Consider the following 19,216-nt stretch of genomic DNA (forward strand, 5'->3'; position numbering starts at 1 on the left):
AGATTGCTCACATGAATAGATTTCAAAATTCAAAATCTGTTTCTGGAAAAGCAATTTTTAACATTTATGGAAGGTAATATTTTAAGAGTTTACTGGGGGCCAATAATTAAATATGCAAAAAACCTCATTTTATTTATTCACTTTCTCTTTCACAGTATTAAAGTTACACTTCACTTTGCATATTGTTTTTTAAAAAAAGATTTATTTATTTACTTATTTGAAAGGCAGAATTACACAGAGAGGTAGTGACACAGAGAGAGATTGCTCATCTGCAGGTTCACTCCCCAAATGGCTGCAACAACCAGGACTGTGCCAGGCTGAAGCCAGGAGCCAGGACTATCTTATGGGCTTCCCACCTGCGTACAGGGGGCCAAGCACTTGGGTCATCCTCCACTGTTCTCCCAGGTGCCTTAACAGGGAGTTGGATAGGAAGTGGAGCAGCCAGGATGTGAACTGGTGCCTATATGGAATGCCAGCACTGTACATGGCAGCTTAATCCACTATGCCACAGTGCCAACCCCTCCACAAAGATTTTATACTTAATTTTATATAATACAGTGCTTTACTTTTATAAATTAAGCTTTTAATAAAAAAAACTTTGTTTTTGGAGGCAAAAACAAAGGATAAAAAAGATAAAAATCAAAAACTCATTTCTGTATTGTGATACCAAAAAAATGCACAACTCAAATTCTTTAATTGGTAGTCACTACACATCACATATCAAGATATTAGAAATTATTTGTAGAATCCCATACTTCTACAAGTCACTGCAAAACCTGGTCCCGATTTCTGCACTGTACCATCATTAACAACCCACACAGAAAACTATCCCAGCTCTGAGAAAGCAAAAAAAGTCAACCTCTCCCTTCTCTGCCTTTATGGAAAATAAGCCAGGCTGCCATGACAACCTTTGTTCCAAACAGCCCTCCACGGTGCCCTCCTGCAGAAATCGAGGGTTCAGTACAGCTGCCGTCCCAGATGCAGATAAAATACAGACCTCTTCACTGTGGGGGAAAAAAAAAAACACACAAACAACTTACTATCACTAGTCAACAAGACTGTGGAAAATGCTACATATCAAAATGATAACAAGAACAGCAATTTAAATTCAAGTTAATAAATACTAAACAATATCACAGAATTACTTCCTAAACCTAGAACAGAAAACAGAAGTATTTAATAGAATGGATAAGGCAAGAATTCTCTATAAATTAGACTGAAAAAAAAATAAAGTGTAATATTAATGACAATAGCTTGCCTTTTAATATGTTAAGGCTGAAAGATTAGAATGTTTGAAAATATATGCAATAAACAACATTGTTGAATCCAACAATAACTCATTAGGTTGTGTTAAAATATTCTTTAAATGTATATAAAGTTATATGGAAACTACTTCAGGGCTGGGCATTTAGCCAGGCAGTTAAGATACCCACATCCCACATCAGAGTACCTGGGTTTGATGGGATTCCTGGCTCTGGATCCTGACAATGCAGACCCTGAGAGGCAATAGTGACGGTTCAAGTTACTGGTTCCCCCCACCCAACATAGGAGACCTGAAATGAGTTCTTGGTTCCTGGCTCCTGGCTTCAGCCTGGCCCAGCCCTAGTTACTATGTGCATTTGAGGAGTGAAAACACAGATGGGTGTTCTCTCTCTTTCTAGCTATCTCTCTGCCTCTCAAACAAACGAATAAATGAATAAGTACATAAATAAAATTTCGATTAGTGTAAAGGTATGACTAAAAAAAACTATACTCAATAGCTCAATTAAAATTTAAATAACTAAAAAGGCATTCAAAATAGTATTCAAAATATAAATGGAACTTATACTACATCATTATGCTTTGATAGAAAACTGAATCTTCGAAATTCTTTGTTACATAACACCCCCACTGGAAATCTAAAAAAAAAAAATACAAAATCTAACAACATAACTATTCAATGAGTTCACCTAAGGCAAATGAGATACAGCAGCTTTGGGGTGAAATGATAAAAACAAGATGTAAATTGAACAGAGAAGCTTAAGAGGACATAAAGAGATAGTCATTTGAACTTCAAGTGAGTAGAGGGAGGTCAGGCTTTTTACAAGGTAATCTGGCACTGAGCATGTCAGAAGGAATAATATGGTGCCACTGAAGGCTTCATGACCAAGGAGTTTTAAGAGCAGAAGTGAATTTCAAAATGATGAATCCCATAACCTAAGTAGGATGGGCAGAAACAGTATAATGGACATAAATACAAAAATGTTTTTATAGGAAATATAGTTTTCCTAGAAGGAAACAAAGAAGCAACTTCTAGCAGATTAATTCAAATTTCTAAGTAACTTAGTTGAACTTGTAAACTTTGCATCTCATACTGTCTCCAGCCTTGCTGAATGTATACTGTCTGCTACTCTTTGAACCCCATTCCCATGCCTCTTCTCCTCATTTACAGAATTTATGATCATCCTCCAAGATTCAATTTAAGCACTGGTTACTTCAGCAATGCTTTCTACCAATCCTACTTCTCACTTCTGGCCCTCTGAAGTCTGAAAGCACCCTGGAATACCTCAATCATAAGTGTAGTGTATTTATCATGATTTTTCCAGTAGAATATAAATCTAGTGGCAAGAACTATTTCCTTTAAACTCATATCCCTAAAACCTGAAAGTATGTGAGACTAAATCCATGAAGGAGACTATCCACTGGGGAGGAACAGGTAGGATAAACAAGCATGACAGTCAACAGTTAACACAAGTGGGACAGCTACCATGAGACAAGAACAGTTCCAGGGTGTAATACATGGTAGGCAAAAGAAAAGAAAGGACTCATGAAGATTAAACAGCATGGCTCTGTAACACCCACATTTATGCTACTTTAAATATTTCTCTCTAACAAGAATGATCACTGCTAGAGCAGAAAATCTGGCAATGAGAACTATCCAGTAATAAAAGGCAGGAAATTAAGATAGCACAAGGTCAGTTTCAAGTAGATATTAATCTATCAAGCCAATATTAATTCTACCTTAAGGAAGAATTTAAGGTCGACAAAACAGTCAGCAAAGCTAGAACTAACATAAGAACTGGGAAAACACTTGGTTAACCTAAGGGTCCAGATCAGGCATTTGGTGCAACCGTTAGGGTGCCACCCAATCTTAGTCCCAGCTACTATGCCTTGGATCTGCCTTCCTGGTGCTGCTGATCCTAGGAAGGCAGCAAATAATTGGGTTCCTGAAACCTACTCAGGAGACCTGGAAAAAGTTCCAGGCCCCTGGCTTCAGCTTGGTCCAGCCCTGGTTGTTGCAGCCATTCAGGAGTGAACCAGTAAATGGATGACTGAGAAACCACAATGCCAGGTACAACTGGAGGTGACAGCAGAGAAGCTACTGAAAGCTAGAGAAAGGCAGGAAAATGTTTTGGAGGTGGGTAAGTCTGAACAGTAGAATGGCATGGACTTTAAAGCAGGAGAGGCTGTCCAAATTAGAGAAGGAACTGAGAGCCAAGAGTAAGGAAGCCCCTTTCGAACTTGGCAGTGCGGAAGGATGATGTGCTGGCAAGACAATGAACATACATTCAAACTTTATACCTTGCAGTGCATTTATCAAACAGACCAAGGTCCCAAAGGTCCCAGGAGAGGGAGTTAGCAGATTCACAGACTCCAGAAAAACAGGCCCAGAGTTAACACTTGCTAGGTGCTAGAACTATATTCTCTTCTAATCACTCAAAAACCTTAACAGGTAGGAGATATTACCACCTTTTTAATGTATAAATTGTGAGTCAAAGTAGTTGAGTAACCTTCCCAAAGTTTCACAGTGATTAAGTGGCAAACATGGCATATGAAACTTGAGCCTGACCACTTTGCGTCTTTTTTCTTTATATCTGCATAAAGCTCTTCCTCTTTTCAATGACAATCTAAATGATGCACCTAGAAAATCAAGCTGTTATCATTTACCAGATGCTAGTTGATTCACTGTAGCCCACTACTGCATGACAGCCTAATGCTTTAGCATGTGATTTTATTTCTTGTCTTATCTCTGCCCACCACGCATCTCGAGTTTCTGGTTCATCTGAAAAATAAATTTTAAATCAATTCACTACTCAATAGCACATTGTGATATAAACACAAAATGTTTAAAATAAACATACTATGGAGGGTTAAAAAAAAGGATTATCCTACAACAGCTTTTCAAATCTCACATCTTTTAAATGCTACTTTTCAAAAAGTCTAAGACTTAATATTTTAAACTTAATCACTAAAAAAGAAACTGCCAAGCTCTATTTACTTTTATTTAAGTAACACCTATAAGAATGTATCTTATTATATACAATTTAAAATGTGGACCCAGAGTTTAGGATTCTCATCTTAGTTTCGAGGAAATGCTATGTCTCAGCTCAGGGAGGGAACACCCTATGAGTCACACCCATAAATTTAATTTAAACCTGATTTCAACACTTCCTGGTGTCTACTTTTTAAATCATCCACTATTCTGGGGGTTCTTTCCAAGGCAAAGATTTCCATGTTAAGAGAGAAAGCAATCCGTAGCCAAAATCTACAGAGATGGTGGTCTTACACAAAAGTTACAGGAAATAAAGGGACTAACCATTCAAAAAAAAGGGGAGAGGGGGAAGCAAACATATTGAAAAGATTAATATAAATAATGTGGTTAATGTATATAAGGATAACTTTAGATACAACATTATAAACTCCATATATGGCTCTATAATTTTAAAAAATGGCTTAGAACCACAGAATTAGGAAAGTCCAGTGTTTCCTATAATGGAGCATTGTTTAAGGGCAACAATGGCCAGGCCACCTCCTAATCACTTGCATTTAGCTGCAAACTATAGTAACTGTCTCATCAAAGATGTTAAAAAGAGAAACAGTCTATAATTAGTATATCCTGATTTTTCTTTTTGTGGCCAGTTGCTACTGAGAACAACTTGAGACACAGAAATACTTAAACAACTTTTAATAGAAAGCTAAACTCTAACTACAAATTTTCCACATAAAGCATACTATTAAAACTGAAAAAACAATCTAAACACTCTCTATTTTTAGATTGCAGCATATACCTGATTTTCAAAAAAAATGTTTTTCAAAATAAAGTAGAATAAGTAGAATTATACTCACTAGTAAAATAGCGAAGACAGCAAAGTAAAGAAAGATTAAGAGCCTTGTTATAGTTCACATTTCTAGCATATGATTTTGTTTCCTCCACAGGGAGGTTATCAGCAAAAGGGAGAATGAGGAGATAAGAGCCAGGACTACCAATGAAGCCACTCAGTTCTTGAATTAAAGTTTTGGATCCAAGACAGAACTACCCGAAAACTTTCTTTCAGAAAAAAAGAAATGGAGACTTCAGGAAACTGAAGAAAAGTTCCAAGTACAAAAAAAAGAAATAGAGAAGACTCCAATATTGTGTTAGCAATCAATATTATGGTAAGAAACATGTGAACCAATTAAGTGTACTTATTTTGTATATATACTACTGAGTTAAGGAATTTATTCATATTCCTGATTGAAATGTATACATTAACAGCACAGAAATGCTTTCAAATTTTTTTCCTTCTAAAACGGAGACCCTTGTAAACCAATTTCTATATATGTATATATGCATTAACATCCTATTCTAAAAGAAAATCTTTGAATCATAAGTCAAACTATTTTTCAAGTATACACTCTAATCAATCAAACTATGCTTATCAGGACACAAAATATGAATAACAATAAAAATACATCTACGTTTAGGAAATAATTATTTTCCTGTAACACCGCATGAAATAAAAGTTTAACTTTTCTTGAGCTAACTAGTAGAACCTCCTACTGATTTTTTAAACCATTCTTAAAGTTTAAAATATTATTTTCTTAAGAAACTGCATTCTGTTTTTATAGGAACAGATTTTCTCACATTAGTTTTGCCTATTAGCTGAACCACCAGAAATATGTTTGAAAAATGAATTTTAAAAGAAGCAGTCTGTAACACTGTTGAATAGCTAATGAAAAATGGAAGGAGCTATTGATTTTAGGTTTGAAACACATTTACTAGAAATGGCCAGCTTGTCTAAATGGAAAAGTATAATAATTCCTGTGAGATACATGTAACCACATAGAATACAAAGTTTATTTACATCAAACTTACCTTGGAATGACACACAAAATAATCGTAATTAAATCAAACACTATGAAAGAATAAGTGGCTGATTTAAAAAAATAAAGAAAACAGAAAACCAAAAAGCTGAATGTAGCGCAAGTGGAGCATTCATACTCTTCTGACAAATTCACAAGCAGCCTTTATTTCGACACATGAGCCACACAACTGCACATGGGGATGCCATTACTGTACTTAATAAACTATTTACAAGTGTAATAAAAAGCTAAAAAGAGTTACATAACATGGGAGCTCAGGAAGCAAATGGCATATGTCCACACTCCAGAGTAGTTCTTCAATTTGGTTTTTGGCTACAGCAAAAGCTCAAGGAACAGAGGGTTTGCAAAGCAGATTCAGCATACAGGAGCCAGAAACAGTGGATATTTGGGCGCATGCTTGGATCAGGTGACAGTACGGACTGAAAACTATGGCAGCTCACTGAAATGGTCACAGAAAGGAATGGCCCTAGAGTTTAGGTGAAAGCAAGGCAAGCATACAGTAGGGAGCACTTAATCACACACTAGTGCTTGAGTTAGCAGTAATCATCTACAACTGTGAAAATAAGCCTAAGGAGGAGATCTCTCTCTCTCTCTCCCTCTCTCTCTATGTATATAGATAGGCTATTAAGTTTAGGAGCTATTTAGAATAAAATTAAGACTAATCAGTTTACTCAATATTAAAGAAAAGTTAAATTTACCTTCAAAGCCTTTATTACACTCATGCTAAAGATGAACCACAGAATTTTCAGCCTAATTTATTACCAAAAAACAATGAGAAATATAGAAATCAATCTCTACAACAGAATTTTTAAGGTTTAAAATTGCTACTACATTCTTATAGGAAACACAACAGTGAATCCAAATTGTTCTATTCACTCTATAAGACTACAAAATTGAGGATTTACCATACTTTTATAAAAGGCAAAAGAGAGTGGCTTAAAAATTGATGACAACTACATTGCCACCCATAAAATTTAGCTCTTTAAAATATATACAACTGGGGCCGGCGCCGCGGCTCACTAGGCTAATCCTCCACCTTGTGGCGCCGGCACACCGGGTTCTAGTCCCGGTCAGGGCACCGGTCCTGCCCCGGATGCCCCTCTTCCAGGCCAACTCTCTGCTGTGGCCCGGAGTGCAGTGGAGGATGGCCCAAGTGCTTGGGCCCTGCACCCCATGGGAGACCAGGAGAAGCACCTGGCTCCTGCCATCGGATCAGCGCGGTGCGCCAGCCGCAGCGCGCCAACCGCGGCGGCCATTGGAGGGTGAACCAATGGCAAAAGGAAGACATTTCTCTCTGTCTCTCTCTCTCACTGTCCACTCTGTCAAAAAAAAAAAAATAATATATATATATATATATATATACAACTGAGATGTGAGATCACATTTGATAAGAATTTCAAAGGTTCTTATAAAGGGAAAAAAAACCTCTTCACTTTAAATACTATGTTCCTCCCAGTAATTCATAGAATTATTTTAAATTACAAAATGGTATCATTTAAAGAGAATTTAAAAGTTAATAGTTACAAAAATTATATTTCATATTATTTTATGTTTTTGTTCTATAGGTCAAAACTCTTCATAGCCAATCACAAATCTTTTAACATATCCTTTTAGTTGTAACTTGAACTGAACTTTAAATCAGTACTTCACTGATGCCTCCTTTAGGACTAATGCTGACACATGTGGGTTGACATCAGAATTCATTCATTTGTAGTACTGTTACTTTTCTGGAGCATGGCCACAGCCTGCTATCTTGCCATCTGTTTATTGTTTTATCATGCTTCTGAAGGGCAGGTGATACCGGTAAAAACTCCTAAATAACAGTCTATACCTCAGAAAGTAAAGTAGTGAACAACTCAACAAAATATGCCTTTATTAAACTCAATCCCCACGACATGTTAAGCAATTGCACACATCTATTTTTCCATAGTCCTGGAAGACAACAGCTCCAATCTGGAAAATCTTTTATTCTGATCAAAAGAAAAAAAGAAAATCACTTGATATTCAACCTAATTTTTAACTGAGCAAGAGGAAATAAAGGGTCAGGTTGGATGATTTTCAATATAATTATGTCACTACGGACAGCATGAAAAGCTATATCCTCAAAGACCTGAAAGTAATATTCCAACTGATAACTCTTGGAGAAGCTAATTCCTCTAATGAAACAAATTTAAAAGTTTAGGTTTGAAGAAGTAAACACCCTCAGACTGGGCAGGATTAATAACAGGCTGAGTTAAGAGTCTCATTACAGAGGAAGTGGTGTTAAAACACAAAGCAAACAGCAAGATCTAGTGACTTGGGATGTTAGGCTGGCAACTGGGATATAACCCATGTTGGACCAAACTGGAGCCTTTTTTTATATCTAATATAAAAAAAAAATCTGTTACTCTAAAATTACTAGTAGTATAAAAAAGCTCATGTATCATAATTGCTGTATTTATGCCTTCTCAAATTCTATTTACCTATTCCCTGAATATATCATTAAAATACTGAGAACCAAAAGCTGCTTAACTACTTTAGGCTTATGTTTTGCACACCTGCTTATGCGTACTTCTCAGATAAAGCAAAAAGATTAACTGCTGAGAACACCAGAATACAAGTTCGAAGAGGGCCTACTACCTAACTCCATTTAACTAAAACCCACATACACATAGTATATCCTCAAATAGTCTAATAATTAGTCCAGGCTGTACGGGTCAACAGATGTCTGATTTGTTTAACAATGGTATTCCTTCCACTATCCCACATGTTGCTCAACACATGGTAGGCATTCCACAAATATCTAATGAATAATTAATTTCTACTTAAAAAAGTTAGATGAGGGACTGGCGTTGTGGCACAGATTAAGCCTTTGCCTGACCCAAATGGTCACTTGTTCGAGTCCCAGCTGTCCCACTTCTGATCCAGCTCACTGTTAATGTGCCTGGGAAAGCACCAAAAGATGGCCTAAGTGCTTGGGACCCTGCTCCCATGTAGAAGATTGGATGAGGTTTCCTTTGGCCTGGCCCAACCCTGACAACTGGGGCCATTTGGGGAATGAATCAGCAGAAAGACCATTCCAACTCTCTCTCTCTCTCTGTCTCTCCCACATTCTAATAAATAAATCTTTAAAATTATATGAGCTAACAGACTGACATGTGTATTGTAAAAATATTTGCTTATATTATTAGCTGCTTAACTTTTATAAAAATTAAATATTCTAGAAAGTAAGAACTACACTTATTTTAACTATTAATAAGACTAATTTCTAAACAACTATAAATCTGAAGGCTAACAACAACAAGTTTTCTAATTTGAAACCACTATTTTTTTTTTTTTTTTTTTTTGACAGGCAGAGTGGACAGTGAGAGACAGAGACAGAGAGAAAGGTCTTCCTTTGCTGTTGGTTCACCTTCCAATGGCCGCCGCGGCCGGCGCACTGCAGCCGGCGCACCACACTGATCCGAAGGCAAGAGCCAGGTGCTTATCCTGGTCTCCCATGGGGTGCAGGGCCCAAGCACTTGGGCCAGCCTCCACTGCACTCCCTGGCCACAGCAGAGAGCTGGCCTGGAAGGGGGGCAGCCGGGACAGAATCCGGTGCCCCGACCAGGACTAGAACCTGGTGTGCCGGAGCCGCTAGGCGGAGGATTAGCCTGTTGAGCCACGGCGCCAGCCGAAACCACTAATTTCAATCTTGCCTCATCACTAGTAAAAGTGTATTACGGGGGGGCCGGCGCTGTGGCACAGAGGGTTAAAGCTCTGGCCTGAAGTGCCGGCATCCCATATGGATGCGAGTTCAAATCTTGGCTGCCCAACTTCCGATCCAGCTCTCTGCTGTGGATTGGGAAAGCAGTGGAAGATGGCCCAAGTGGGAGACCCAGAAGAAGCTCTTGGCTCCTGAATTTGGGTTGGCTCAGCTCCGGCCACTGCAGCCATTTGGGGAGTGAACCAGCGGATGGAAGACCTCTCTGTCTCTCCCTCTCTAACTCTGTCTTTCAAATAAATAAAACTAAAACTAAAAAAAAAAAAAAGTTTATTAAAAGATCCAGAATATTTTAGATACAATACATGCTAAAATCTTAGACCTGTCTAAAAACATATTTTTAAAAACTTTTTAAAATATTCTCTAAAATTTGGGACTGGCATTATGGCAAAGCAGGTAAAACCTGAGACTTTGGCAACCCATATTAGCACTGGTTCAAGTCCTGGCTTGGCTCCTTCTTCTGGAAGATCTTCTGGAAAGATCAAGATCTTTTGGAAAGATCTTGGATCTGGGCTTCGGAGTGGCCCAACTCCAGTCATTGTGGCCATCTGGAAAGTGAACCAGTGGATGGACAATCTCTCTGTAACCCTGCTTTTCAAATAAATAAATAAAAAAAAACTATTAAAAACTATTTTTTAATAAAAGATATCTAATTTTTAACAATTTGTTTTACTTAAGAATTTTTTTTTAAAAAAAGATTTTATTTGAGTCACACAGAGAGTAGAGATAGGGCGGGGAAGCGGGGGGAGGCCTTCTATCCACTGGTTCACTCGCCAAATTGCCATGACAGCCGGAGCTGATCTGACTTGAAGCCAGGAGCCAGGAGCTGCTTCCAGATCTCCCATGGCAGGACAAGGGCTAAAGGACTGGAGCTATCCTCCACTGCTCTCCCAGGCACATTAGCAGGGAGTCAGATTGGAAGTGGAGCAGCCAGGACTCGATCCAGCACCCATATGGGATGCCAGCACTATAGCCAGGCTTTAACCCACTGTGCCACAGCGCTGGCGCCTACTTGACTTTTAAGAATTTAAAACATCGGCTGGCGCCGCAGATCACTAGGCCAATCCTCCGCCTTGCAGCGCCGGCACTCCGGGTTCTAGTCCCGGTTGGGGCGCCGGATTCTGTCCCGGTGGCCCTCTTCCAGGCCAACTCTCTGCTGTGGCCAGGGAGTGCAGTGGAGGATGGCCCAGGTGCCTGGGCCCTGCACCCCATGGGAGACCAGGAGAAGCACCTGGCTCCTGCCTTCAGATCAGCGCTGTGCACCGGCTACAGCGCCCCGGCCACAGCGGCCACTGGAGGGTGAACCAACGGCAAAGGAAGACCTTTCTCTCTGTCTCTGTCTCTCACTGTCCACTATGCCTGTCAAAAAATAAAAACAAACAAACAAAAAAAGAATTTAAAACATCATGTTAAAAATATCTAAGTTTGGAAGCTATTTCAAACTTATATACAATTGTATTTTCTTTTTTTCATATTATTATTTTTTTTGACAGGCAGAATGGACAGTGAGAGAGAGAGGGAGAGAAAGAGAGAGAGAGACAGAGAGACAGAGAGAAAGGTCTTCCTTTTGCCATTGGTTCACCCTCCAAAGGCCGCCACAGCCAGCACACTGCGGCCAGCGCATTGCGCTGATCTGAAGCTAGGAGCAGGTGCTTCTCCTGGTCTCCCAGGTGGGTGCAGGGCCCAAGCACTTGGGTCATCCTCCACTGCACTCCCGGGTCACAGCAGAGAGCTGGCCTTGAAGAGGGGCAACCGGGACAGAATCCGGCAGCCTGACCGAGGCTAGAACCCGGTGTGCCGGCGCCGCAGGCGGAGGATTAGCCTATTGAGCCACGGTGCCGGCCTACAATTGTATTTTCAACGCACGTTATATAACCACTTTATATTCCCTCTTGCAAGTTTCTAAAAAAAAAATACTTAAGCTGACATGTATCCTATACAAAGAAAGAAAAACAAACTTTTCTCAACTATACCAAGACTACTGCTGATTAAAAACTTGAGAAACAGCCGGCACCGCGGCTCACTAGGCTAATCCTCCGCCTTGTGGCGCCGGCACACCGGGTTCTAGTCCCGGTTGGGGCACCGATCCTGTCCCGGTTGCCCCTCTTCCAGGCCAGCTCTCTGCTGTGGCCAGGGAAGGCAGTGGAGGATGGCCCAGGTGCTTGGGCCCTGCACTCAAATGGGAGACCAGGATAAGCACCTGGCTCCTGCCATCGGATCAGCGCGGTGCGCCGGCCGCAGCGCGCCTACCGCAGCGGCCATTGGAGGGTGAACCAACGGCAAAAAGGAAGACCTTTCTCTCTGTCTCTCTCTACTGTCCACTCTGCCTGTCAAAAAAAAAAAAAAAAAAAACAAAAACAAAAAAACTTGAGAAACAGTGAGTATTAAAATGCATTCATCAAATATTTTTCAGAAATAAACTTTCAAAAACACAGTGAGTTTCCAAATGATAGGACTCAATACCTCACTGAAATTTTAGATTTGTAAGTATATGGGATTCTCTGTCTCTCATCCCTCTCAGATAAACACTGCTAATTTGACATTCCAAATATTTTATGAATTTATGATGTCTTTTGCCTGTATCCCACACACGATTGCCCAGTTCGAGCCTTAACTGTTCCACATTTCTTATCCAGCTTCCTGCTAATGTGCCTATGAGGTAGCAGATAATGACCCAAGGACTTGGATTCCTGCCACTCATGTGGTTCCTGGCTCCTGGCTCCTGGCATCAGCCTTGGCCCGCCCACTGCTGCTGCAGGCCTGGGAGAAATAAACCAGCAGACAGAAAGAAGATCTCTTAGAATTTCTATCTCTGTCTCTCCACTTTCTTATCACTCTACCACCACCTACAATGCTGGTATGCTGGTAATCCCATGTGGCTGCCATTTTGATTCCTGCCTCCTCCACTTCTGATCCAGCTCCCTGCTAATGCACCTAGGAAAGCAGTGGAGGATGGCCCAATTGCTTGGGCCCTTGCACCCATGTGGGAGATCAGGAGGAAACTCCTGGCTCCTAGCTCTTGGCTCCTGGCTCTGGTCTGGCCTAGTTCCCCCTGCTGAGGCCATTTGGGGAGTGAACCTCTCTCTCTCCTTCTCTCTCTCTGTAACTGACTTTGAAATAAATTAAACAAATGTTTAAAAATAAATAAATATCAGGGGCAGTGCTGTGGCATGGCGGGTAAAGCTGCTGCCTGCAGTGCCGGCATCCCATATGGGTGCCAGTTTGAGTCCCGGCTGTTCCACTTCCGATCCAACTCTCTGCTTTGGCCTGGAAAAGCAGTAGAAGATGGGCCAAGTCTTTGGGCCCCTAAACCCACATGGGAGATCAGGAACAAGCTCCTGGCTCCTGGCTTCGGATCAGCTCAGCTCCAGCCGCTGCAGGCAATTGGGAGTTAATCAGCGGATGGAAGACCTCTCTCTCTCTTTCTTTCTGGCTCTCCTTCTCTGTGTAACTCTGACTTTCAAATAAATAGATAAACCTTTAAAAATAAATAAATAAATCCATTCTGCATCCATCCTATAATCAATAGCAGAATGTAGATATGACCACAGGCTACCCTATGCTATTCCCACGCACTCCTATTCCTGGCATGCCACAAACAAGATCTGCAAGTGCTGTGGCAAGATTCATCTTGTCTTTCTCAAAATCTATTATCAAACCAGAAACTTAAGAAGATAAGAAAAAGTATTATTTTTAAAATAAGTTCTTGGATAGGGGTTCCTCCCTCCTGCTCTAAAAAGTATTTTCTATCAGCTTAGTTAACACAAACTAAGACAGTAAAAGAGGAGAAAATGAGATGGGAGAAAAAAGCTAACTAAAAAACTAGCCACATCATTTTGTTGTTCTCTGTGGCAAACAATTTAGCAAGTATGAAGCAACCATGTAAACGTCATCAAAGGATATGGTACAAATGCTTGAAGTTTCAGAACCACACTCCCATATTAACATGGGCCTTAACATAACTGTCTGAAACATATAAATCTGTGATTCTCCAGCATTCCTTCAAATCCGACTTCCCTGACACTGTCAATTGTGCCTTCCTCTTTAACTCTAAGTCACACCACACCACACCACACCACCCAGAAAACCATTTAATGATTCTCTATCCTCTAACTTAAGAGTTTCATGAATGTAGGGGACTGGTAACTTTTGTACTCTACCACCTAGCAAACTGCACAGAACTAAATAAATTCCAATAAGGCCATGCATCCTTTAAACAGTGCATCATTAGGCAACTCTGTCACTGTGTGAATATCTTAGAGTGTGCTTACACAGACTAAGATGCCTACGATATCACTAGGCAACATAATTCTAAGGGACCACTGCTGTACATACAGTGTGTTGCTGACCACAATATTATTATGTGGCCTGTGGTTGTGTATGGTGTACATGTTACATACCAGATTTTATGAAACACTGTGTGATATATTTTCCTGTATCTTTCCACCTTTTGTTTCTGAGATAAAAATATCTAAAAACTATTAAGTATATTCAATATGGTATTGTTTCTTTTTCTTTTCTCTTTGAAGGCTTATCAAGAAACTGATAATGCAGTATATAAAATGGTGCCAGGCAATCTAGAAAACATAGTTTAATACTAAAATCAGCTTTATTTCTGAAGATGTACTGTTACTAGAAAGATTATAATGCCTCATCAAGAGCTATGACAACACAACACTGAAAGTGTCATCTTTTAAGGCCTTTTAATATTCTACAGTTTATATCCATTTTATTTAATACATTTCCTATCTGACACTATTTGAAATGATGGCAAGATATGCTGTTTCATCAACCACGTTTTCTTTGCCAAACTCTGTAATTCTGCTTGCATGAGACAATGTCCTTTTTATTCCTCTAAGAATTAATTTTTTCCTATATCTACTTTCAAACTATTCTATCATCTGACAAACACATACATCACCCTAAACACCTTTGTCCCAATAAGACTATAGTTCCTTAAATTATTAATCATCAATGTGCTCTCAACTTCCTTTTTCTACATCCTTCTCTCTTCCCAATATTCTAATTTGTCCATTTTTTTTTTTTTTTAATTTATTTGAAAGACAGAGTCACAGAGAGAGGTAGACACAGAGAAAGGTCTTCCATCTACTGGTTCACTCCCCAGATGGCTACAACGGCCAGAGCTGAGCCAATCCGAAGTCAGGAGCCAGGAGCTTCTTTGGGGTCTCCCACATGGGTGCAGGGGCCCAAGGACCTAGGCCATCCTCTACTGCTTTCCCAGGACATAACAGAGAGCTGTAACAGAGAGCTGTATCAGTAGAGGAGCAGCCGGGACTAGAACCAGAGTCTATATGGGATGCTGGCGCCTCAGGCCAGGGCTTTAACTGGCAGTGCCATAGGGCCAGCCCCTGCCCATGGTTTTAAAAATATATTCTTACTTTGTGAAAGAAACCAGCAAGGTATGTTTTAATTTCTCACCATAAAGCAACAACGAGGGGTCAGCACTGTAGCATAGTGCTTGGATCCCACCACCCATGTGGGAGACCCAGATGGAGTTCCAGGCTTCCTGGATTCCGCCTGGTCCAGCCCTGGCTGTCGTGGTCATTTGAGGAATGAACCAGTGGATAGAAGATCTTTTTCTGTCTCTCCATCTCTCTCTCTCTAACTCAGACTTTCAAATAAATAGATCTTAAAGAAAAAAGCAATAATGAAATGTTGAAATGTTATACTAAAAATGATCAAATTTAATTCTAATCAACAACAGCATGTTTGCAAACTTATGGTAAACAGGGATAATGGCCTGAAGATATCCCAACTGATCCCAGGCTCCACGTGCAAAGGCTGTACCTGATCAGATTAAACTGAGATAAATCTGCATGGTGACCATGAGTTACTGCATAGTCAACTACTCATGACTTACTTCAGAACTTACATCTTGGGATTTTAACAAATAATGTTTATAGTATTAAGCAGATGATGGGGCTGGCACTGTGACACAGTGGGTAAGGCTGCTGCCTAAGATGTTGTCAGCACCCCATGTGGGCACTGATTCAAGTCTTGGCTGCTCTACTTCCAATGCAGCTCTCTGCTGTGGCCTGGGAAAGCAGTGGAAAATGGCCCAAGTCCTTGGTCCCCTGCACCCACGTATGGGACCTGGAGGAGGCTCTTGGCTCCTGGCTTTGGATCGGCCCAGCTCTGGCTGTTGCAGCCATCTGGGGAGTGAAACAGCAGATGGAAGACCTCTCTCTCTCTTCCTCTGCTTCTGTGTAACTCTGCCTTTCAAGTAAATAAATAAATCTTAAAAGAAAAAAAAAGATGATGAGATATTATCTAAAATGCTGAGTCACTTGATGTCTTTGTTTTTGTGTAATACACACTTTCTGACACAAAGAACTTGAGGCAAAATATGAGCTTCAAATAAGCAAGCTGGTCTATAATTTAAAAAGGCAATTAAAAATTACGTATTTACATTACTGAGAATATGCTTTTAGCAAAATGAAAAAATTGACCTTGCTTCTAAACCATTTCATCAGATGTAAAAGCTACAAACTATATCCATATGTAAAATTACTTAAAAAAATTACATTCTCATGTGGTAGGGGTAGATGGAAAGCTTATGAAAGTTATTTAATCCCCCCAAAAATATACTCTTAGTTACTATATTTTAGAACACTTCCTGAATTTTAAAGAAAAATGCTAACAATTATACTTTTATAGTGTCTTAATAGAACACTAAATATATTCTATTCAAATCTAAATATACAGCTTAAATATACTTTAAGTTTTATCAGACTAGTTATTTATTACTCATAGTTAAATGTTTGCTCAATCATAAAGCTAATGTCCATGTTATTTACATCTGAAAAAAACTGCCCAAAATGTAATAAATATAATTTAAAATTATCATCTTGAAATTTATCACCTAAAAAAAGTCATTCATAACTTATGGTATTTCTATAGTTTTGATTAATTTTGTTTTAATTAATACATTTTATAATTGCATTTCCATGGAAGTTGCGTTATATATACATATTGCAGAACGTATCTGTATAACTAAATTGACATTAAGCCTATTTAATCTAGAACATTTCTAAAAACTTCACTGAGCTGCCATAATTTTTGTCAGCATATGTAGTACTGAATGACCATTAAAATACCTGAATTGAAACTATTCCAGTCTAGTAGTTTGTAAGATCTTGTGTTACCCATAATTCCGACAAAGGCTGAGTTCAAAACAGCAAATTAGTAGATCAGTTTTAGGTGCAGAATAGTAGGAATAAAACAAAACAAAAAAACACTAGAAACAAGAACACAATTGACAACATCACTAGACAGGAACTGGAAAGACACAGATAGCAGAGTTAATAAGAAGTAGAAATAGAAAGGGAAAGAAGAAGCATGCTACAGTAATCTACCATTAACTAGTCTAATTATCAGTTAATTTTTAAAACTACCCCATTCTTCCCCTTGTTGTTTGTTCCTGTTTGGTAAATATTTAACAAAGGACTAAGTTCTAAAGACAAAAATCTAGAAATTATAATCTATAGAGTTAGCAGGTAGTCATGGTTTTACACTAAGACTTTTTACCCTTCTATACTGAGAGTGAAAAAAACATTTCCCATATTCAGTAGTCAAAAAATAGCTGCAGACTCATCTGAGAATGCAAACACAGTACTTTAATACCAGCATGTGCATCTCAATGCACCCTAAGTTTCTCTCAACAGAGTAGCAGTGTCACAAAAGTACTGCTTCAGCATTATGGGAATTTCACTGTTTTAACATTCAGCTTCAACAAATTTAAGTTTTTTTTTTTAACAGATAATTACTTAAGGGGCCTTGAGGTTAATAAATGTTCTTAAGAAAATATTTCTTTTTAGTTAACAATACATACATAAAAACAATCCAAAGAATTAGAATCTTTTAAACCAAATTAATTTTGGAACTATTAGAATATATAATTGATACGTATTTAACTAAAAAGGAAAGAAAATAAAAATACATTTATTTTTATAAACATTAACAGCATTTATATCGATATGCCCATAACCATTTTGGAAGCAGTTCATTCGTAACAGCTTTTCTACCTGTGAATAGAAAAAATATTCTGAAAGGGAAGGAAAAAGAGAGAATGGGTAGTTCTGGTAATTAAAAAACACAGAACATATTCTATAATAAGGATTTTCTTTGGTTTTTCCCTGGACCTGGATTCTTACATTTGTTTTACACAACTAGAATGAACTTGGAGGTATGGCAAACCCCAAATAGCAGTTTTTTAAATAAAAACTGGTGACAATTTAAATAGAGCTCAACACTTAAAAGCTATTTAAGTGACCTTCATTTGTTCTCCCAGACTCTGCTGCTTACTCAGAGTATATGGAAGTAACAAAATAAAAATAAAATCAAAGAATTTTCAGTAAACAGAAGACATCACCATTTTGTAGCTACTGTATCAGGTGATGCCATTTCTCAAAATATTTAATCAAAGGTCCATAGTAACTGGTCTCAGGTAACACAGATAACGTGAAGTACTGTAACTCAGTATTTGCTTGCATGTTTTAAATAATTTAAGTTCCCACACAGAAAGATGTAGAACTTGGCATAGCCTATAAGATTTCAGTACATGAAACTAGCATCAGTCTCAATTTTTCATTACTTGCTGCAGAATATACAAATACTATAATAAAGAAAAATTCTTCAATTGGCTAGAATAATAAGAAACAAGGACGGCCGGCGCTGTGGCTTAACAGGCTAATCCTCCGCCTTGCGGCACCGGCACACCGGGTTCTAGTCCCGGTTGAGGAGCCGGATTCTATCCCGGTTGCCCCTCTTCCAGGCCAGCTCTCTGCTATGGCCCGGGAAGGCAGTGGAGGATGGCCCAAGTCCTTGGGCCCTGCACCCGCATGGGAGACCAGGAGAAGCACCTGGCTCCTTGCTTCAGATCAGCACGATGCGCCGGCGGCGGCGGCCATTGGAGGGTGAACCAATGGCAAAAAGGAAGACCTTTCTCTCTGTCTCTTTCTCTCTCACTATCCACTCTGCCTGTCAAAAAGAAAAAAAAAAAAAAAAGAAACAAGGAACAAAATTAAACCAGAGACAAAAAAAAAAAAGAATGCTGATGCTTAAAAGGTATTTGTTTAGCCTTAGAATTACATAATCCTGGCTAGCACTGCTTTTCTGATTCCCATTCATGTCCATCATGTCCAGAAGAACTCCACTTTGCTTCTCTGTAATTAATTCAAGTGACATCAAATCGCAGGGCACAAGTTTTTTGTTTTTTGTTTTTTTAATTTTAAAGGATGGAAATACTCTCTATCCACAAACTCACTATGCAATCAATGTCTTTGATCCAATGACTTCAAAGCATTTCACATTCCTTTTTATAGTTGTCAA

General features: G+C 39.0%; 1 protein-coding gene across 8 annotated transcripts in view; it reads right to left on the minus strand.

The window, feature by feature from the left end:
* Positions 1-19,216, minus strand: part of C2CD5 (C2 calcium dependent domain containing 5) — a 91,879-nt gene that overhangs the window by 36,198 nt on the left and 36,465 nt on the right. For all 8 annotated transcript variants that reach the window (XM_062194933.1, XM_062194932.1, XM_062194930.1 and 5 more), the window contains 2 exons: positions 3,928-4,042; positions 909-1,004 (listed from right to left, as the gene is read on the minus strand). In XM_062194933.1, the coding sequence (XP_062050917.1) occupies positions 909-1,004; positions 3,928-4,042 (211 nt within the window). The remainder of the gene's footprint in view (positions 1-908; positions 1,005-3,927; positions 4,043-19,216) is intronic.

Source organism: Lepus europaeus, chromosome 6 (genome assembly GCF_033115175.1).
Source record: "Lepus europaeus isolate LE1 chromosome 6, mLepTim1.pri, whole genome shotgun sequence".
Lineage (NCBI taxonomy): Eukaryota > Metazoa > Chordata > Mammalia > Lagomorpha > Leporidae > Lepus > Lepus europaeus.